Source organism: Salvelinus sp. IW2-2015, linkage group LG21 (assembly GCF_002910315.2).
Source record: "Salvelinus sp. IW2-2015 linkage group LG21, ASM291031v2, whole genome shotgun sequence".
Taxonomy (NCBI): Eukaryota; Metazoa; Chordata; class Actinopteri; order Salmoniformes; family Salmonidae; genus Salvelinus; species Salvelinus sp. IW2-2015.
The window spans coordinates 4640939-4664133 of NC_036861.1; the positions used below are offsets into that span (position 1 = coordinate 4640939).

The 23195-nt window shown below is 40.4% G+C and overlaps 1 protein-coding gene across 1 annotated transcript; it reads right to left on the reverse strand.

The window, feature by feature from the left end:
- Nucleotides 1-3371: 3371 nt before the first annotated feature.
- On the reverse strand, nt 3372-8882 carry LOC111982474 (prokineticin receptor 1-like). Its single transcript, XM_024014044.2, has 2 exons — nt 8416-8882; nt 3372-4835 (listed from the first exon to the last, which is right to left on the reverse strand). The coding sequence occupies exons 1-2, from the start codon at nt 8865-8867 to the stop codon at nt 4145-4147; spliced, it is 1143 nt and encodes a 380-aa protein (XP_023869812.1). The 5' UTR covers nt 8868-8882; the 3' UTR covers nt 3372-4144.
- Between the last annotated feature and the right edge of the window lie 14313 nt (nt 8883-23195).

Here is a 23195-nt window from a genome sequence, read left to right on the forward strand (position 1 = left end):
TTGGCCAAGATCTCGCGATACATGGCCCCATCCATCCTCCCCTCAATACGGTGCAGTRGTCCTGTCCCCTTTGCAGAAAAGCATCCCCAAAGAATGATGTTTCCACCTCCATGCTTCACAGTTGGGATGGTGTTCTTGGGGTTATACTCATCCTTCTTCTTCCTCCAAACACGGCGAGTGGAGTTTAGACCAAAAAGCTCTATTTTTGTCTCATCAGACCACATGACCTTCTCCCATTCCTCCTCTGGATCATCCAGATGGTCATTGGCAAACTTCAGACGGGCCTGGACATGCGCTGGCTTGAGCAGGGGGACTTTGCGTGCGCTGCAGGATTTTAATCCATGACGGCGTAGTGTGTTACTAATGGTTTTCTTTGAGACTGTGGTCCCAGCTCTCTTCAGGTCATTGAACAGGTCCTGCCGTGTAGTTCTGGGCTGATCCCTCATCTTACTCATGATCATTGATGCCCCACGAGGTGAGATCTTGCATGGAGCCCCAGACCGAAGGTGATTGACCGTCATCTTGAACTTCTTCCATTTTCTAATAATTGCGCCAACAGTTGTTGCCTTCTCACCAAGCTGCTTGCCTATTGTCCTGTAGGCCATCCCAGCCTTGTACAGGTCTACAATTATATCCCTGATGTCCTTACACAGCTCTCTGGTCTTGGCCATTGTGGAGAGGTTGGAGTCTGTTTGATTGAGTGTGTGGACAGGTGTCTTTTATACAGGTAACGAGTTCAAACAGGTGCAGGTAATGAGTGGAGAACAGGAGGGCTTCTTAAAGAAAAACTAACAGGTCTGTGAGAGCCGGAATTCTTACTGGTTGGTAGGTGATCAAATACTTATGTCATGCAATAAAATGCAAATTAATTACTTAAAAATCATACAATGTGATTTTCTGGATTTTTGTTTTATATTCCGTCTCTCACAGTTGAAGTGTACCTATGATAAAAATTACAGACCTCTACATGCTTTGTAAGTAGGAAAACCTGCAAAATCGGCAGTGTATCAAATACTTGTTCTCCCCACTGTATGTGAGACGGGCTAGTCATTCAAAAATCATGTTAACCACTATTATTGCAGACAGTGAGTCCATGCAACTTTATGTGATTTGTTAAGCAAATATTTCCTCCTGAACGTATTTACGCTTGTCATCACAAAGGGGTTGAATACTTTTTGACTCAAGCCATTCCAGCCATTTTTGTTTTCATTTGTAAAACATTCTTAAAAACCCACTTTGACATTCTGGGTTATTGTGTGTAGATCAGTGACACAAAATGTAGTTCTTTAATCCATTTTAAATTCAGGCTGTAACACAACAAAATGTAGTTCTTTAATCCATTTTAAATTCAGGCTGTAACACAACAAAATTTAGTTCTTTAATCCATTTTAAATTCAGGCTGTAACACAACAAAATGTAGTTCTTTAATCCATTTTAAATTCAAGCTGTAACACAACAAAATGTGGAAGAAGTCCAGTGATGTGAATACTTTCTGAAGGCATTATAAATACTGTATAATACCAGTAGAAATGTGTTTAATTTACAGTAGTTTGTCATGATTTGTATGCTCAATGCCAGTGTCATGTTTTTCTACAGTAAATATGCTTTTATAGAACAATATTCATTATCTCAATGTAGAAAGATTTGTAAAAATACACAAGATGAGAATGCAGTTGTACATGAGTTTGAACATCTTTGTTGTATGCTGAATGATGATCCCTCACTTGGTCACTGTAAAGCGTTCTGAACCGGACACATTCACTTCCTTATTCATGGTTCTAATTACATGATCACCTCTGGGATCATGAGAACCCAGAGTGTAATAGTGTTTAATTATACATGTTTTTTTTGTGAGCAAATTATTTATTTTGTCGTCCAGTTTGACCACTCATTTTATGATCCAATCCACATGCGTTCATAAACAAAAACACAGCCTGACGGCATCGTGTTTTTCATCCGGGTAGCGGTTTTAATAACATCTCCCTCACAATTCATCCTCTTTTGTGGACAGCATCGCAAAAACAGGTAAACGCAGCTCCATACATTGTAAAAATATATTCTTAAATGTTCATACGGTGAAAATACTGAAAGTATCCTTCATGGCATGTTCTCCTTTCACATTTTCTGGAACCTGCTGGAAAAACATACATAATGCGGAGGCAGGTTGTTGGATTTCTATGACTAATTCGAGCCTAGAAGTGGTAAGGGCTCTGACTTGAATTACTGCAAATGCCAAGCGCATGTCTCATAACAAGTACAAGCTAACTGGAGAAGAGCCTCCTGTTGGTCTCGTAGCATAACAAGCAAGGCAACAAACAAAAATGTATGCTATTACAAATGTAAGAGCCCCCGTGCATGGCGCTATCATATGGAAACGTTAACAGCAATTTTGTAAAAGAGAAAGAAAAAAGCTTTCCGTCATTTATTTACTCCTAAAATATAGTTTTGATTAAACCTAATGGTTTTATTGTTATCGTCATCCTTGAGATCCCAAAAGGTAGCAGTGAGAACTGAAAAGTAGCCTGAGGAATTTCAACGCCAATATGAACCTGCTGGTTTCAAGACTTCAAATCCCCTTTTTATTTCTTCCTCTACTTGAACAGATTCTCATTAGGGAATTTCTTTCAGCCATTTATTTGACATTACAGATTAAAACTGAGGTGAACTTCATTGATAGCGAGAGAAGCAGCGACGACGTCACCAAAATATCCTCCCGTGCTTTTTAAGCTGATCTGGGACCAGCACCAACTTGGAGTGGTTATTTCCCCCCAATCTCACTCCTATCACATGCTAGGCTTTACAGTGTGACCCCTCCGGTAGCCAATGTCATATCAAATTGTGTTTGTCACATGCGCCGAATACAACGAGTGTAGACTTTACAGTGAAATGCTTAATTGGTATTGTGCCAATTTGGTAGACTGATACTTTAATTACGGGATTATGTTATTTGTTAATGGTGCTCCACTACACTGTATTCTCCACTTGGTCTCATGATTACCTGCACTAGGAGCACTGTCGTGGAGGTGCTGGTGGAGAATGGCATGTTAGAAAATGTCAAAGTAAAGTAATGTGTCTGGATTTGTGAATGGAATGTTATTCAATCTTGTGTTTTGAGAGTATGTATGGTAAAACGAGTGTCATACAAGAAAGCATCTCTTAATTAATTGATCCATCTTGATCTATCCTAACTCTTAATTGTCTAGCTCGTCCCACGTCACAGTAGATTTATCTTAGATTCTTTGATTCGATAAATCTGCTAGTTTCGGTTGGATTATATTTATTTTAAAAGACGAATAGAGAGCACTCTTATTATTATTTAAAAACGATGTTGTATATTTCATATACAAATGTGTATTTATAAAACACTACAAACTGATCAATTATTTATTGTAAGATATAGAGACTTGAAATAACCTGTTTGTTTAGTAACCTCCAGGATTACATCAAATCAAGCCTCTTGAATAAATACAGGCAAAATCCCTTCAAAGTCGAATGCCCTCCTCGTGAGTAATTCCACATTGTGAAGAAGTTCTAATTCCATGAAACTTTCACGTTTTTTCAAAATGGCCTCCGTGGTATGGTAGCAGTGACAATGTGAGGCGTTGTGCCCGTATGAACTTGGCAGGGCATTGTCACTCTGCGTTGGGGCTGCACAATTAATACAATTCACATCAAAATTCTTCCCACATACAAAGCCCTAACCCCTGTTACTCGAACAGTGCAGTTCTTCCTCCTCGCTGTTAGATTCACTCTAAGGTTGCATGCTGTTCTGTTAGGTCAAATGCAGTCAGAGCATAAGAACAATGCTGCTTTCCACTTTGCTTCTTAATATAAATAATTTTATTTGATTTATATAATTCACCAAGTGTTTTGATCTACTGTATATCGCAAGTCAAATTGCAATCGCAATATTTGGTCAGAAAAATCACTGTTTTATCAGATTTTTTTGCCATTATCATGCAGCACTACTCTGCGTCAAGCAGTCTGGACCTCTTGTCCAACGCCAAACCGTTCCCTTGACTCAATCTTATATCTCACTCTTTTGGATCTTAAAAAACGGGAAAAGTGTGCAACCTCCCAGAATCCACTTAGTCTACTGCTGGTTCTACCTTTCGATAGAGGCCCGATCCTGAGATGATCGTCTCTATCTCAGCCGTGTGCAGTCAACATCCTCTGTCACGCGCAAAGACGAGGTGTGCTCATCCACCGTCTTTCCCGCTGCACATTTGACAGACTTCCAGCGCAGCCTGGTCACTGTCCGCATGCACTTGGCGTTGTTGCGGACGCTCACGAAACACAGCGTGTTGATGACCCCGTTGCTCATGGCGACGCACTCGATAATGTAAAAGGCCACCAGGGAGTTCCTGTCCCTGGAGATCAGGATGGGGTGGAAGTCCCGTACCAGTGTGAAGCCGTAGTACGGTGCCCAGCAGAGCACGTAGGCAGCCAGCACCAGAATCAGCACCACCACCATCCTCCGCCGTTTGTGCAGCCGCTTCCGGATCTGCTCTGTCTGGAAGCCGGGCACGCTCTTGAACCACAGCTCCCGCAAGATCCTGGCGTAGCACACGGCCATGATGGCCACGGGCCCGGCGAACTGCAGGGCGAAGATGAAGAGGAAGTAGGAGCGGTAGTAGAGCTGGTGGTCCACAGGCCAGATCTGGGCGCAGAAGGTCTTGTGGCTCTGACTGGAGATGCGCGGGTATGTGGTCTCGGACGCAAAGTAGGCAGAGGGGACGGAGATGACGATGGGTACGATCCACACGCCCAGGATCAGGCTGTAGGCCGTCTGGTACTTCATGCGAGGCTTCATAGGGTGGACGATGGCCATGTACCTGGGAACACAAGGAAAAGACAGACAATGCAAAGAAACCAGTTGGAAGGTTTGAGTTATGAGTGTCAATGTGTTTTATGTCAAGCTTTATATGCCAAGGAGTTGGAAAGACCAAGTGATCTCTCTGAGGATATTGAATGATCTTGGATGTTCTTGGACGATCTTGGAAAATCTGTCACAATGTAGAATAACTTAATTTTTGGGACTGTAAACTAGGGTAAATTATTAATATCTAGAACCTGAAGTTATACTATGTAGTTTACCGTCTCTTGGCTTCCTAGCAAACTCTGCACATAGCAATAATGGGGAATTTGGAAATTCCTTAACATTTTGAGATGATGGGAGATTATCCATCTTCATAAATAGCTATTTTTACATAATTGGGCATGTCAGCAATGATTTATGGGAGCACGTAGCCTTGTCCAAGTAACTTCCTCCCATATGATCCTAAAAGGGCAGTGTGATAGGACTAACTTAAAGCAGGTGATGGATTTTCGGTGGGAAACCCATTGGTGTTGCTCAATTGCTCTTACTTCACTGGGAATGTTATGTTACCACAGAACATGGCTATCTGTCATTTTTATATAACAAATACTTTGCTATATCATATCTTAGTTACTCTGGATAACGATGTATATTCCTATTCATGCATTAAATGTGCATTATGTGATGACAGTAAGGTGATTTTCTTATCTAGGTAAAGTTTGTGGAACCTTTTTTTGGTCATGATTAATTTGACTTCATTATTTTGGAGGGAAATTAACAGAATGATGGCACTTTGAAAACTTTGTTTCAACTGGCTTTTGGTCTAGTTTAGAGTGAAATGAAAATAGGTAAATTCATGCGATGAAAGCAGATTAACTGTCACACTCATGTTCAAAGGTTTTCAGTCTATGTTTGCTGGCATGTATCGTGAGCAGTAACAGGACCCAGAACAGCTTCTTCCCCCAAGCCAGAAGACTGCTAAATAGTTAAATAGTTAGGCCTGCTAGCTATTTGGTTATCTGCATTGACCTTTTTTTGCACTAACATTTTTGACTCATCACATACGCTGATTCTACCGTTTATTATCTGTCACTTTATTCCTAGTTATATGTACATACAGTGCATGAGGAAACGATTCAGACCCCTTCCCCTTTCCACATTTTGTTATTCTAAAATGGATTAAATCAATTGTTTCCCTCATCAATCTACACACAATACCCCATAATGACAAAGCGAAAACAAGTTTTTAGAAATGTTTGCTAATTTATTAAAGATAAAAAACTGAAATAACCTATTTACATAAGTATTCAGACCCTTTGCTATGAGACTTGAAATTGAGCTCTGGTGCATCCTGTTTCCATTGATCATCCTTGAGATGTTTCTACAACTTGATTGGAGTCCACCTGTGGTAAATTCAAATTTGGAAAGGCACGCACATGTCATGATTTGGAAAGGCACACACGTCTATATACAGTAAGGTCCCACAGTTGACAGTGCATGTCAGAGCAAAAACCAAGCCATGATGTCCGAGACAGGATTGTGTCGAGGCACAGATCTAGGGAAGGGTACCAAAAAATGTCTGCAGCATTGAAGGTCCTCAAGAACACAGTGGCCTCCATCATTCTTAAATGGAAGAAGTTTGGAACCACCAAGACTCTTTCTAGAGCTGGCTGCCCAGTCAAACTGAGCAATCGGGGAGAAGGGACTTGGTCAGGGAGGTGACCAAGAACCCGATGGTCACTCTGACAGAGCTCCAGAGTTCCTCTGTGGAGATAGGAGAACCTTCCAGAAGGACACCCATCTCTGCAGCAATCCACCAATCAGGCCTAAAAACTCTCAGACCATGAGAAAAAGATTCTCTGGTCTGATGAAACCAAGACTGAACTCTTTGGCCTAAATGCCAAGCGTCACATCTGGAGGAAACCTGGCACCATCCCTACGGTGAAGCACGGGGTGGCAGCATCATGCCGTGGGGATGTTTTTCAGCGGCAGGGACTGGGAGACTAGTCAGGATTGAGGGAAAGAGGAACGGAGCGAAGTACAGAGAGATCCTTGATGGAAACCTGCTCCAGAGCACTCAGGACCTCAGACTGGGGCGAAGGTTCACCTTCCAACAGGACAATGACCCAAGCACACAGCCAAGACAATGCAGGAGTGGCTTCGACACAAGTCTTTGATTGTCCTTGAGTGGCCCAGCCAGAGCCTGGACTTGAACCCGATCGAACATCTCTGGAGACCTGAAAATAGCTATGCAGCGACGCTCCCCATCCAACATGACAGAGCTTGAGAGGATCTGCAGAAAATAATGTGAGAAACTCCCCAAATACAGGTTGCAAGCTTGCAAGCTTGCAGCGTCATACCCAAGAAGACTCCAGGCTGTAATCCCTGCCACATGTGCTTCAACAAGGTACTGAGTAAAGGTTCTGAATACTTATGTAAATGTGATATTTCATAAATGTTTTATACCTTTGCAAAAATGTCAAAAAAACTGTTTTTGCTTTTTCATTATGGGGTATTGTGTGTAGATTGATGAGGGAAAACATTTTTTTAAAACATTTTAGAATAAGGCTGTAACGTAACAAAATGTGGAAAAAGTCAAGGGGTCTGAATACTTCCCGAATGCACTTTATCTACCTCAATTACCTCGTACCCCTGCACATCGACTCGGTACTGGTACCCATATAACCAAGTTATCGTTACTCATTGTGTATTTATTATTGATTTTATTATTACATGTTTTACTTTTCTAGCATTTCTCTGTTTTCCATCTCCCTGCATTGCTTGGAAAGTGCCCATAAGTAAGGGAAAGGGGGATACCTAGTCAGTAGTACAACTGAATGCCTTCAACGGAAATGTGTCTTCCGCATTTAACCCAACCCCTCTGAATCAGAGAGGTGCGGGGGGCTGCCTTTAACGACAACCACGTCTTCGGCGCCCGGGGAAAAGTGGGCATTTCACTGTTTGTCAACACCTGTTGTTTACAAAGCACGTGACATATAAGATTGGATTTGATGTTGCATGCATGTATTTTTACGTAAACTGTTTACAACCACCTAAAAAAAATAGGACTCTCATTGCCATGCACACGTCACGCATACACACACAGAGAGGCTTATGAGGGAGCACAAACATGGCAAATATCATCCTGTCACACCCACGGTTGAAGATGGGCACTGCTGCACACATCAGTGTTGGCCTGAGGATATGAGAGCACCGAACATGTGTGTGGGTTGACATTGTAACTATTCAGGGTTACAATATAGGATATGTTGTTATTAATAATAATAATTGATAGCATTTATATATTTCCTTATGCTCAAAGTGCGTATATACTGTATTATTACATGTTGCTAGGAAAGTAGGTAAAATATGTGTCCCCTGAGATGTTTATAGCTGTACATTATAGGTTTTATGAGAAATATAAAAAGTTCACAAGGAGGAGATATGGACTTGAAATTGACCCCCAAAAAATATCAGATGAAGATTTAGTTGACAGAATGGTAATAGTGGGATTAATTTTCTGTTGTGTGAATATGGATAAACTGTTTGCTATGTTCTGTGACTGCGAGGGATGAACCTACAAACGCCTCACCCACCTGTCCACTGCGATTGCCAGGAGCGCGTTGGTGGACACATACAGGGACACCGTGCGTAAATAGTTGATTGAGGCGCACAGGACAAGCCCATGGTCCCATGACAGCTGCTTCACCACATAATAATCCAACAGAAACGGACAGCACACTACAGCCACCAGAATATCCGACACGGCCAAGTTAGCAATGAGGAGATTGGTGAGGTTACGGAGTTTTTTGTAGCGCGCCAGAGAGGCAATGAACAGACAGTTGCCAATGCCACAGACTAATATGATACAGACCAGGACCATGGCTATGACAATGGTGGCCACAAAAAACGCACAGCTCTGCGTTGTATCGGGTATCTCCTCCCGTGGAACTCCATAGTCCAGTTCGTAGCTGGCATTGAACGAGTCAGGACAATTCTCCGGCAGGTCTTGCGTCATGGAGAAGCTGCTGTTGTGACATTCACCCATGTTGGATTAACATATTCAACCAAGGTTAACTGCAAGGCAAATCACAACGATGTTATTTTGGTTTAATAAAAACAAATGTGAAATTCAATTGGTTTGCATTCTAGCCTGCCTACACACGGGGAAAATGCCAGTAAAAGTACAACAATTCAATCATAAACACCAACTAAACCTTTAGGGTAATGTATGTTTCCCAGGAAATATGCCCTATATGCTAAAATTATAACTACATCCATAATTTACACATAATGACTTTTTCTAACTTTGCAGTAAAAAAGTAGGAAGAAAATGATGCCTGGATTTTAATACCGCTTCCCATTCACTGCCCCCCTTTGAATGTGTGTAGAAGGTTTATCATAGGGATCTTACAATGACACAGTGGCACAACGTTTTAGGTGGCACCGTATTTTAACATCAGTGATGTAATAAATCCGTTGGGAGGGAGAAGATGATGATGTGCAACATAACATTTCTCAGATGTTGAGGAAACCAAATGTGGATGCACTGACATTTTAAAGACCACACAATCGTTTGTTCCTTCATTTGCTTGAGTTTTAAAGCATGAGGTAGGCCTATGCTGTGTTCCTCGTGTCAGACGGAATCAAAATGTTTTAGACTGATCCCAAATCCAAGGTATCTAAAATAGGTTACCAGTTGCTTTTCCATATTTATTTCATCATAATCGATCTGAATACGAAAAACATATTTGCAGACTAAATTAATTCAAATACGTAGTAGCCTATTTGATCCGTTCAATTGATATGTTCAAACTTTGAGAGTCGACAAAACTGTGAAAGTGCTAAAATAGTTGAGACCAGAGAAATATTTTATCACACTTACCAAAACTTCAGCGAGAAGTGACTTTCCTTTTCATATTAAAGCGCCGCGTATTCTATGGAAAAATAACATTGAGGCCGCGCGGATGCGCTCTTTCCATTCCTGCAAGGAGAATGGGCTCAAGTTGGAATCGGCGGTTGGGTATCATCTCCGTTGTTGTAGACTGTAACCCTCCTTTCCCCCTCTAGTGGCAATGACATGCTATTCAGTCAGTGCGCGCACCAATGCGCACTCCACTCTCCAACCACCGTGCACTGAGTGTACAAAACATTAGCAACACCATCCAATTATTGAGTTGCCCCCTTAGACGTTTTCACTTCACAATAACACTTACAGTTGACCGGGGAAGGTCTAGCAGGGCAGAAATTTGACCAACTGACTTGTTGGAAAGGTGGCATCCTATGACGGTGCCACGTTGAAAGTCACTGAGTTCTTCAGTTTGGTTCATTCTACTGCCAACGTTCGTTTATAGAGATTGCATGGCTGTATGCCCGATTTGATACACCTTTCAATAAACGGGTGTGGCAGAAATAGCCGAATCCACTAATTCGATCCACTAATTTCAAGGGATGTCCACATACTTGTGTATATATAGTGTGTTCTTGTCCTCTTCTTGGTTGATTTAGGGGGCATCTTATAGAACAAATTGAAATAAATTATTTAAATCAGTAATAACCATAGTAAGTCACATAATTAGACAACAAAATCACTCAATCATCCTAACATAATACAACATGCAATGGTCTTAATTAGCAAATAAGTGTTCAATTTCAACTTAACCATGATCATATATGTAATTTGTGTCTTTTCGGGTCTGAAGGTAAGTAAAACTGTATGAGCTAATACATTTTGTCATTACCACCACATTCTGTCCTTACCATTACAGTTCTTTATGTGCTGGTAATGAGGTGCGGTGGGAATGACATTTTCACAGTATTTGGTCATAAATAGCAGGGATTCTAGCATGCTAACTCCAGTTGAACAGCTAGCATACAATGTATCCCAAATACACATAATTAAAACATAATTTCTAAAATCTAACATCATTTGATGTAATTATAGCCAATTTGCTAATGACATACAATACAAATATTATCTCAAGTCATATTTACCTTTATTTTTCAATAATTTCCTGGCATCAAAATTGGAATTCCCCTCCATGACGTCCATGTGCTCCACTGTCACTATTCATATCCATGGTAACCAAGTACACAAACTTTTGAAAAAAAGGTTATTATCATGTAATTTGCTTGTCTTGGTAGTAATAACACAATACTTAGAAAGGACTGTGTTTTGTATTTAAAAAAAGTATCAAATGGCTTATGCACATCTAATATGTATATTAGTTTCCATTTATTATACTTTTTCAAAAACTGGTACATTAAATATTTTGTCATTATCAAGACTTTTGCACGTGTAATACATCGAAGAATGTCAAAAGTACGTGTGTGAGACAGGACAAAAACAGTGCAAAACAGTTGAAATCCAGACATGAAATCCTTTAGAAAATGACATTTTAGAAACATTTTGAAAGCTGAAAAATAAAGGTTGAGTTTATTTTAGTCTGTACTTAATGGCTGTACATTTTTTTTTTAAACGACATGAACATTTTATCTTAAAAATCGAACCCTGAGACACACGTATTTGCTAAATCGTCCATTATATAATTGTGTTAAATGGCATTTACTCATCTAGAAAGCGCTTTCAAATAACTACAAAATACTATTTTTTGTGTGTGTATTATGACCTTGGAAATAGTATATGGCAATAGAGCAGGCTACAGTTGAACAGGAACTGTCTTCAACCATATGTTTGATCAACCTTCTTGATGTGTTCACACTTCTATCTGTGAGTGACTACAGCAAGATGAGTGTTTCCCCTGACACTTCTATCTGTGAGTGAATACAGCAAGATGAGTGTTTCCCCTGGTACTCTCCTATCTGTGAGTGAATACAGCAAGATGAGTGTTTCCCCTGATACTTCTATCTGTGAGTGACTACAGCAAGATGAGTGTTTCCCCTGATACTTCTATCTGTGAGTGACTACAGCAAGATGAGTGTTTCCCCTGATACTTCTATCTGTGAGTGACTACAGCAAGATGAGTGTTTCCCCTGGTATTTGAATTGCGCTTGCGGCAGTAGAACAGTCTATAAACAACCATGGTTAGTGTCATCTGGACAAATGGACGGAATGTTCTGCATGGAATAAATCACATCCTTCATGTGCAATGAACAAAAATATAAACACAACATGCAACAATTTCAAAGATTTCACGGAGTTACAGTTCATGCAAGGAAATCTGTCAATTGATATAAATTCATTAGGCCCTAATCAATGCATTTCACATGACTGGGAATACAGATATGCCTCTGTTAGTCACAGATACAGTGGGGCAAAAAAGTATTTAGTCAGCCAACATTTGTGCAAGTTCTCCCACTTAAAAAGATGAGAGAGGCCTGTAATTTTCATCATAGGTACACTTCACTATGACAGACGAAATTAGTAAAAAAAAAAACAGAAAATCACATTGTAGGATTTTTAATGAATTTTTTGCAAATTATGGTGGAAAATAAGTATTTGGTCACCTACAAACAAGCAAGATTTCTGGCTCTCACAGACCTGTAACTTCTTCTTTAAGAGGCTCCTCTGTCCTCCACTCGTTACCTGTATTAATGGCACCTGTTTGAACTTGTTATCAGTATAAAGACACCTGTCCACAACCTCAAACAGTCACACTCCAAACTCCACTATGGCCAGACCAAAGAGCTGTCAAAGGACACCAGAAACAAATTGTAGACCTGCACCAGGCTGGGAAGACTGAATCTGCAATAGGTAAGCAGCTTGGTTTGAAGAAATCGACTGTGGGAGCAATTTATTGGAAATGGAAGACATACAAGACCACTGATAATCTCCCTCGATCTGGGGCTCCACGCAAGATCTCACCCCGTGGGGTCAAAATGATCACAAGAACGGTGAGCAAAAATCCAGAACCACACGGGGGGACCTAGTGAATGACCTGCAGAGAGCTGGGACCAAAGTAACAAAGCCTACCATCAGTAACACACTACGCCGCCAGGGACTCAAATCCTGCAGTGCCAGACGGTCCCCTGCTTAAGCCAGTACATGTCCAGGCCCGTCTGAAGTTTGCTAGAGAGCATTTGGATGATCCAGAAGAAGATTGGGAGAATGTCATATGGTCAGATGAAACCAAAATATAACTTTTTGGTAAAAACTCAACTCGTCGTGTTTGAGGGACAAAGAATGCTGAGTTGCATCCAAAGAACACCATACCTACTGTGAAGCATGGGGGTGGAAACATCATGCTTTGGGGCTGTTTTTTTGCAAAGGGACCAGATCGACTGATCTGTGTAAAGGAAAGAATAAATGGGGCCATGTATCGTGAGATTTTGAGTGAAAACCTCCTTCCATCAGCAAGGGCATTGAAGATGAAACGTGGCTGCGTCTTTCAGCATGACAATGATCCCAAAACACACCGCCCGGGCAACGAAGGAGTGGCTTCGTAAGAAGCATTTCAAGGTCCTGGAGTGGCCTAGCCAGTCTCCAGATCTCAACCCCATAGAAAATCTTTGGAGGGAGTTGAAAGTCCGTGTTGCCAGCAACAGCCCCAAACATCACTGCTCTAGAGGAGATCTGCATGGAGAAATGGGCCAAAATATCAGCAACAGTGTGTGAACCTTGTGAAGACTTACAGAAAACGTTTGACCTCTGTCATTGCAACAAAGGGTATATAACAAAGTATTGAGATAAACTTTTGTTATTGACCAAATACTTATTTTCCACCATAATTTGCAAATAAATTCATTAAAAATCCTACAATGTGATTTCTGGATTTTTTTTTCTCATTTTGTCTGTCATAGTTGAAGTGTACCTATGATGAAAATTAAGGCTCTCTCATCTTTTTAAGTGGGAGAACTTGCACAATTGGTGGCTGACTAAATACTTTTTTGCCCCACTGTACCTTTAAAAAAAAGTATGGGTGTGGATCCAGTTGTATGGTGTGACCACAATTTGCTTCATGCACACTGTCGGACACGTCGATCCAGATCATCTGAAACATGCTCTATGGGTGACATTTCTGGTGAGTATCCAGGCCATGGAGATTGGGACATTTTTTAGCGACCAGGAATTGTGCACAGATCCTTTCGACATGGGGCTGTGCGTTATCATGCTGAAACATGAGGTGATGGCGGCGGATGAATGTAACGACAATGGGCCTCAGGATCTCGTCACGGTATCTCTGTGCATTCAAATTGCCATCAATAAATGCAATTGTGTTTGTTGTCCGTAGCTTATGCTGCCCATACCATAACTCCACCGCCACCATGGGTTACACGGGGTCTGCGGTTGTGAGACCGGTTGGACATACTGCCAAATTCTCTTAAACGATGTTGGAGGCGGCTTTGGTAGAGAAATTAATATTCAATTTTCTGGCAACAGCTCTGGTGGACATTCCTGCAGTCAGCATGCCAATTGCACACTCCCTCAAAACTTGAGACATCTGTGGCATTGTGTTGTGTGACAAAACTGCACATTTAAGAGTGGCCTTTTATTGTCCCCAGCACAAGGTGCACCTGGGTAAAGATTGTGCTATTTAATCAGCTTCTTGAAATGGCACACCTGTCAGGTGGACGGATTATCTTGGCAAAGGAGAAATGCTCACTAAAAGGGATGTAAACATTTCTGGGATCTTTTATTTCGGGTCAAGAAACATGGGACCAACACCTTACATGTGTTTATATTTATAAATGACATCCGGCTTAATTTAAGTGCACGTAGCCTTAACACAAATAGATGGATCCAAAGCACAAGGGATGTGTTCTGTCTGAAGTGGAGTCTCATTCAGAGAGGTTCAAGGCCATGGTACAATGGGGGAAGGAGGGAGGTGTGTAGGGAGGATGGGGGGAGCTGGTGGTGAAAAGAGGACTATTGCTCTCTTTCTCTTCTCTCTCCTTCTCTCGCTCTCCCTTCTCTTTTTCTCTCTGCTAGGTCAGAGAACGATAAAGGAGGGTGGTGAAAAGTACATGTACTGCTCTTTTCTCTCTCCCTCTCTCCCTCTTGCTTCTCTCTCGCTTCTCTTTCTCTCTCACCTTCGCACCTTCTCTCTCTCTCCCTCTCTCAATGTAGAAGTGTTTAGAAACATATTTTATTCTTATTTACAATAAAAGTGACTCCAAAATAGCACAATACATTATTTACCATTAATTTATATTGGGCACAAAATCATCTGAAACACAACCAAAACAGATAGGAAATGCATCCAATAAGTTTGTAGAGTCACAAGCATGATGTAATCATTGTGTGCTAAGACTTTGGGTCCAAATACTAAACGTTCGACTGCTTTAATACACATACAGTATAAGTGAATTTGTCCCAGTACTTTTGTTCCCCTTAAATGGGGGGACTATGTACAAAAAGTGCTTTAATTTCTAAATGGTTCACCCGATATGGATGAAAATACCCTCAAATTAAAGCTGACAGTCTGCACTCATAGTCATTGTGTCATTTCAAATCCAAAGTATTGGAATACAGAGCTAAAACAACAAAACATTTGTCACTGTCCCAATACTTTTGGAGCTCACTGTATATACCTCTCGAATTCAATTCTTGACCTCGAAGCCAGTTCCACTGCATTTTATTCATTGTTACCTTCAAATCGGGGACTGCTTTTAGACCTGGAATACCAGGTGGGTGCAGCAATCAGGTAGAACCGAAAACCAGCAAGCTCCAGACTCCGTAGGGTAAGAGTTGAATAACTCACTCTCACACACACACACACACACACACACACACACACACAGAGAGCTCAGGCTCTGTGGTGGCGAGAAGTAACAACAGACGTACTCTTCATATTGCAGATGGCCTGTGGGTACCTTGATACAAAAATAGATTTCTGCATAAACAACAATCATCCACCGCATTCACTTTTATTGTGAACAGCTGTGTAAACCCACCATAACATTTACTTCAGAGAGAAGGCAAGAGTGTAGTAGTACATTAAAGGCCCACTGATATTTACAGCCGTTTTCGGTCATTTAAATCAGTGTTTTTTTTTTCATTTTGGTCCTGTGGACATAAAGGGATGCACATTTCTGCTTTTTCCCTAGCGCTACACAGCTGATTCAAGTGATCATCTTTTCATCAAGCTTTGATGATTTGAATCAGCTTTAATATTTCATTGTTTGCTTAATTTCTAATCCCCCTTATATCCATTGCCCCGTTTGACATAGACTTCAAACGTTGTACGTGTCTTTCCTCATGCTGAAAAAGTTTGCCTCAAGGACACAATTCTATTCCATCTTGGACATTTTGGAAAACCTTTGAAAAATGTCTCATGAACCATAATTCCAAAATAACTTGTAGGCACATGGCACATCTCTTAACTTCAAAAAGTTAAGGGATTGGTTAAGAGATGGCTGAGTTATTAATAAATAAGGAAATCAGATTTTACTTGTCCATTTAAATCCTTTGTAAATCTACTCCACAATGGCCTATCAATTTGAAACTTTTTAGGGTAATCGAAAACATGACCATGATGAAAATTGTAAAGTTTGGCATTGACATCTTAAGAGATAAGGAAACTATACAATAACCTTTTTTTTGACTAATGTTAAAAGCTTAAAATAATCACATAAAATCTTCTCATGAACTAAAGATTGCCACACTACCAGTAGATGCATATTAGTACATTCGCTAATATACTAAAACATGCAAAAAAGACATGCAAAAAAAATGAACCACAGGACCAATGGTACATGGCTTAACTTTTAGAAGAGCTAAGGGATTGGTCAAAGTTGCTGAGTTATTGACAAATATAAAATCTGATTTTAGATATCAATTTAAACCACTGTAAATCCACTGAACTGTGGCCTATCAACTTGAAACTTGGCATCACTATTATGGATGTCCCTAGAAGGAACCAGACTGGATTTGGTAATGATATCTCAAAAAACAAGGAAACTATTAACTCATTCTTTGCATGTGTAATGCTGATGCTCAAAATCATCCGCAATCATCTTCTCCTCATGAACCATATGCAGGATTCACTCAAGATTTTGAATTTAGACTTATTGCATACGTCTTTAATGGTTTTGAGAAAATAGTTGCTGCATTCAAATATGGCCGCACTTTATCTATAGATGCAGATATGCTAATGCTAAAAATACTTTACAAATTACCTTCTCATGAACCATGAGTCAGATTGACTCCAGATTTGGTATATAGACTTAATTAATTAGTCTCTAATGAATATGAGAATGATTAGTTGCTGCAATCAAAATCCGCCATACTACACCACATTTTTTTTAACCTTTATTTAACTAGGCAAGTCAGTTAAGAACAAATTCTTATTTACAATGACAGCTGAGGAACAGTGGGTTAAACCACTGCGTTGTTCAGGGGCAGAACTGCTTTGTTTAGGGGAAGAACTGCTTTGTTCAGAGGCAGAACTGCTTTGTTCAGGTGCAGAACTGCTTTGTTCAGGGGCAGAACTGCTTTGTTCAGGGGCAGAACTGCTTTGTTCAGCGGCAGAACTGCTTTGTTCAGCGGAAGAACTGCTTTGTTCAGCGGAAGAACTGCTTTGTTCAGGGGCAGAATGACAGATTTTTACCTTGTCAGCTCAAGGATTTGATCTAGCAACCTTTCAGTTACTGGCCCAATGCTCTAACCACTAGGCTACCTGCCTAATACCAAAACCAATACCAATTACCCCACCAAAGATGTTCTATATCAAACTAGGGCTGTAAGAACTTAACCAATAGACATGGGGCCATGACATTTGGTATGTAAAACTTATGTGTATGTTCTTTAGAAGCTTTGTGAATATAAAGACCAGTTGGTGGCACTACAGCTTTCATTGGCACCAGTGGCACCACAGGATACTAGAGCAATAACTTTTGATCAAGTGGACTTTGTCTCATGCAAATGAATGTGAGATTTAAATCATGCAGATGACCAATGTGAAATATCGTATTTAGTATATCTGTATAATCACATATTCTTGCCCTATTATGTGGTCTGAATGTAGTGAAAAGTGGATATTTTATTCAGGAAACTTAGAAACCGGAAATCCTACCGCTTGCGCAGTCAGCGTATTACAGCTGTGAAAGTATTTTGGAACGCTAATGTTGTTAGGTGCCTCCTAAGAAGAGGTAGGTGCAGGAGTCAGGAGCAGGAGAGCAAGGAATTCCAGTTGGCACAGTCGTTTATTATAAGTCCCAACCCACCAACAACAGATGGGGAAAATCACGAAACACACGGAGGAGAAACCTCTACTCCGGGGGGGGGGGGGGGACCCCTGTGGCGCAAACACGCACCCCTAACAGAGCTAACACAGCAAAATAAACCCGCACAAAGACTAGCAGGCAGTTAATAAACCCACCGAAATGAACTAATCAGACACAGGTGATAACAAAAACAGACAGACACAAACGAAAAGGAACAATGGATCGGTGGCAGCTACTAGGCCGGCGACGACGACCGCCGAGCACCACCCGAACAGGGAGAGGAGCCATCTTCGGTGGAAGTCGTGACAAAATGAATGTGGAGTGTACCAACTGAAATTAAATCATTTACGCAAACATATTTTGAGAAAATAAAGTCCCAGAATTCAAAGATTTCCGCAATAGACCTATACACTGACACTGAAAATATTTCACAAAACTTAACATAAACCATTAGTCACATTTACCCCAGAATTGGTACATAAACTGAATACATGAAGTAATGATATTAACCATTTAAACCCGTGGGAATTGCCCTACGGTATAAAGATAACTTTATCCCATTACTCAACAATATGAAAGCAGATCTAATTAAATGGAACAATCTTCCCATAAATCTTACAGGTACAATAAACCTCTTCAGAATAGCATGGTTCCTAAAATACCAATTACCCCACCGAAGATGTTCTATAAAACGCTATACTTGGCCATAACAGACTTTATGGGCAAATAAAACTCATAGAATAAAAAGGACATTTTTAAATCTTCCTAAGTCTGAGGGTGGTTTTAACCTTCCAGAATTGGAATTGTATGAACTCGCCACTCAAGGATTTTACTTGTGACAGTTAAATGCAATAAAGAGGAACAAAGGGTACATATTGAATTTGCGCATGCTCATCCCCAGAATCTTTTCAGGTGTCTATTTTCAGAGGATATATCAAAATTGTCACGCCCTGATCTGTTTCACCTGTCTTTGTGATTGTCTCCACCCACCTCCAGGTGTCACCCGTTTTCCCCATTATTCCCAGGGTATTTATTCCTGTGTTCTCTGTTTGTCTGTTGCAAGTTCGTCTTGTCAAGTCAACCAGCGTGGTTTTCCATGCTCCTGCTTTTTCCCCTTGTCTCTGTTTTTCTAGTCCTCCTGGTTTTGACCTTTTGCCTGCCCTGACCTTGAGCCTGCCTGCCTGACCATTCAGCCTGCCCTGACCTTGAGCCTGCCTGCCTGACCATTCAGCCTGCCCTGACCTTGAGCCAGCCTGCCTCCCTGTACCGTTTGGAACTCTGACCTGGTTAATGAGCCTTTGCTTGTCCTTCGACCAGCCTCTTGCCTGCCCCTTGTTGTTTAATAAATATCAGAGACTCTAACCATCTGCCTCCCATGTCTGCATCTGGGTCTCGCCCTGTGTCGCTATGTGAAAACATTAACAACATCATAGTTAAGAACACTATAACAATATAGAAGAAAATTAAACATATTCTACAAGAACCAATATCATTCCTTAAAAACACAAACCTATTGAACAATCCTTGGATAGCTTCTCAGAATTCTCCTATAAATTGGTCCACATGGAAAACTAAATGCATAGAAACTGTACATGACTTGGCAGTACGAAATACATTTATTTCCATGACAGAATTAAAAAGCTATTTTGGACTGACCAGTGTAGATATTTTCAAATACATGCGACTTAAGATGTTGATTTTGAAATTTTTCCGGCATCATTGTAATCTTGAGGGAATCCTATTTGAGCCAAAAAAAGGATATTCATATGATAGGTAAGATATACAAACATTTTGTGAAATAGCACAGTTACAAATAGAAATCAAGCTGGATGGACATTAGAAATAGAGGAAGAACTAAAAACAAACAAAATATAACTATTGTAATATAGATTGTGTCTGTAAAATGTGTATAAGATGTATAAACTGAAGGTAGGGTTAGCGTGTAAGGGTGGTAGGGTTAGCGTGTAATTATTAAGGTATATTCTAAAAAGGGTATGTATAAGTATGTACAGTTGAAGTCGGAAGTTTACATACACCTTAGCCAAATACATTTAAACTCAGTTTTTCACAATTCCTGACATTTAATCCTAATTAAAATTCCCTGTCTTAGGTCAGTCAGGATCACCACTCTATTTTAAGAATGTGAAATGTCAGAATAATAGTAGAGAGAATGAATTTTTTCCCCCCATGATGTCAAGCAAAGAGGCACTGAGTTTGAAGGTAGGCCTTGAAATACATCCACAGGTACACCTCCAATTGACTCAAATTATGTCAATTAGCCTATCAGAAGCTTCTAAAGCCATGACATCATTTTCTGGAATTTTCCAAGCTGTTTAAAGGCACAGTCAACTTAGTGTATGTAAACTTCTGTCCCACTGGAGTTGTGATACAGTGAATTATAAGTGAAATAATCTGTCTGTAAATAATTGTTGGAAAAATGACTTGTGTCATGCACAAAGTAGATGTCCTAACCGACTTGCCAAAACGATAGTTTGTTAACAAGAAATGTGTGCAGTGGTTGAAAAACGAGTTTTAAGTGTATGTGTATATGTGTGAATGTTTATGTATATATATATATATGGGTATGTATGTGTATGTATGTATGTATATGGATATATATTTACCCCCAAAATATATTGGGGATTAGAAATGATGCAGACAATTACATTGACTGAAACAACAATCTATCCACAATATTAAAAATGATCTACCCTTCAAAAATATATAATAATAATAATAAAATAATAAAAAAATAAAAAAAATAGATATACAAAACCTTGCAGAGAGCCTATCCAACTGACAATCTCTTACAAAAAAATATAAACTATTGGAACCAAGACTTAAAAATAACTTATATTTGCACAAGATGGAGGGAATGTTGGAACATAACAAAAAAATGACAGTTACTGAAAATGTACGCTTATCCTGTATAAACTAATGTATTATACGAAAGACAAAATTCACAAATTCTACATCACAATGGCAGAGTCGTCTTAAGTGTAAAACAATTACTCAGTGACTCAATAATCCATGCAACGTAAATGTACTTTTACGTTGCATGGATTATGCGGGCGGGTGCTGGAGATGGTGGTGTGAGCAGGTGTGTCTGGGCAGGTGTGTCTGGGCAGGTGTGCCTGGGCAGGTGTGTCTGGGCAGGTGTGCCTGGGCAGGTGTGCCTGGGCAGGTGTGTCTGGGCAGGTGTGCCTGGGCAGGTGTGCCTGGGCAGGTGTGTCTGGGCAGGTGTGATGTCGTTGATGTTTGTGTGTGTCTGTATGCTGTCGTTTGTATGTGTATGTTTTGTATGGTCAAAATAAAAAAAATCATGCATCTTAATTTGCTATATCGTTGTTGTACTGTTTTCAATAGGTCACCCAGACGATGCAGACAGGTCCCAGAACAGCCTGTTTTAATGGCGGACCATCCTGGCCTTTACCCTGACTGCCGTCTATTCATTGCAGAATGCAATGATTATCTACTGTATAGGGCAGACTTACACAGTAAGTCATACTTACTCTTAGGCCTCTGAGATGCCGTGGCACATGTTATAATCTCCAGTATAATCACTCAGTATAATCTCAAAGTCTATTTTGATGACACTGAAGAATTTTCCAATGACTTGAACTACACATTTGGAATATATAACTGTTGTTGAAAGGTTTTCATTCTTCATAAATTCTCATCGGTTATTTACATAACATAATAAACCGATTGTAAACACGATTATAATGAAAGTCAGAATCATGGCATGTAAGTATCAATACTCTATTGTTTTACAACCTCAAAGGAGGTGGAGGGAGAAAGAGAGAGAGAGAGACACAGCTACATGTGAGCTCTCACATTTTTCAACATGTTTTTTACAAAAAGATAGACTTGGAGTTGGATTTTTCAGCAGGAACATATACAGGATGCTACGCTTCACAGCATAACCTTCACTCCAGATCAAAACTCCAAACCTACTACCTAATTTTGGACAAATTTACCTGGAAGGATTAATACACCATCCAACCTGGAACTGAGACAGACCAGATACAACTTCAATTAGCACTGAGGTGTGAAGTAAGAGTTTTTAAAATTATTTATTTAACTACGCAGGTCAGTTAAGAGCAAATTTATATTTTCAATGACAGCCTAGGAACAGTGGGTTAACTGCCTTGTTCAGGGGCAGAACAGATTTTTACTTTGTCAGCTCAGGGATTTGATCTTGCAACCTTTCAGGTACTAGTCCAACGCTCTAACCACTAGGCTACCTGCCGCCCCAGGTGTTTGAAAGCTTTCAGCCCAACAAACGGCACCCAAATCCAGAGGCCTTGAAGCCCCCTCCTGCTGTTCAGAGACCATCCACTGGCATTTTCTACAAGAAATCTGCCTCCAGAAATGAAAGCTTCTCCCAAGTTGGTGTGACACCTACTCCCGTTGCCTGCTGCGCTGCTGTTTGGATTTCACCGTCTACCATGTTTGTCTCCCCCTGTCTGGTACAGGTACCCCCACCACACTCCACACTCCCCCCTCTTTCCCGAGCTTTCACTCGTCTCCAGCTCACAGGCACTATTAGGGCGAGTGACTCTGAACTTACAATGGTTAGACCCAAGTCGTTATATATATTTTTTTCTTGTGCAAGTTATATATTTTTTCTTGTACATTTTGCGATTTTGCTCTTTGCCTCATGACTCCTGCCTGCTTTGTTGACTATGAACTTTCTTCTTTACCCCAACCGTGGGACAGACTATGTTTGTTCCCACACTCACGATTGTGACTCTCTATTGGTTACACAGACTTTTGGCCTCCCATCCTATTCTAACCACCTCTCGCCGGCTTTGTATTCATGTTACCTGATGAAATTGCTGTATAATATGATCTTGTTGCCATCTAATGCACATTCAGATGTCATAAATCAGCACTGCAGAGCTCTCCCTGTCCTCTGCCGTGCCTTGGTTGTATTACTCTTGATGATATCTGGAAATGTGCATGTACACCCTGGCCCATCTAGTGTTGCTAGCCCCAATTCTGACTTGTGCTCTGATATCTGTTTCACGGATTTCTTCTCTCGTAAAAGCCTGGGTTTTCTGCATGTTAACACTAGAAGCTTATTACCTAAAATGTATCAATTGAAAGTGTGGGTTCACAGCTCKAATCCAGATGTGTTGGTCATTACTGAGACATGGTTAAGAAATAGTGTTTTGAATACTGATGTTAATCTTTCTGGTTATGACCTTTTTAGGCAAGACAGATCTTCCAAAGGTGGGGGAGTGGC

Coding starts and splice junctions, on each gene's coding strand:
- LOC111982474 (XM_024014044.2), bottom strand. CDS start 8,867: ATGGGTGAATGTCACAACAGCAGCTTCTCCATGACGCAAGACCTGCCG. Junction 4,836..8,415: donor CTGGCAATCGCAGTGGACAG/GTGGGTGAGGCG, acceptor TTGTGTTCCCAG/GTACATGGCCATCGTCCACC.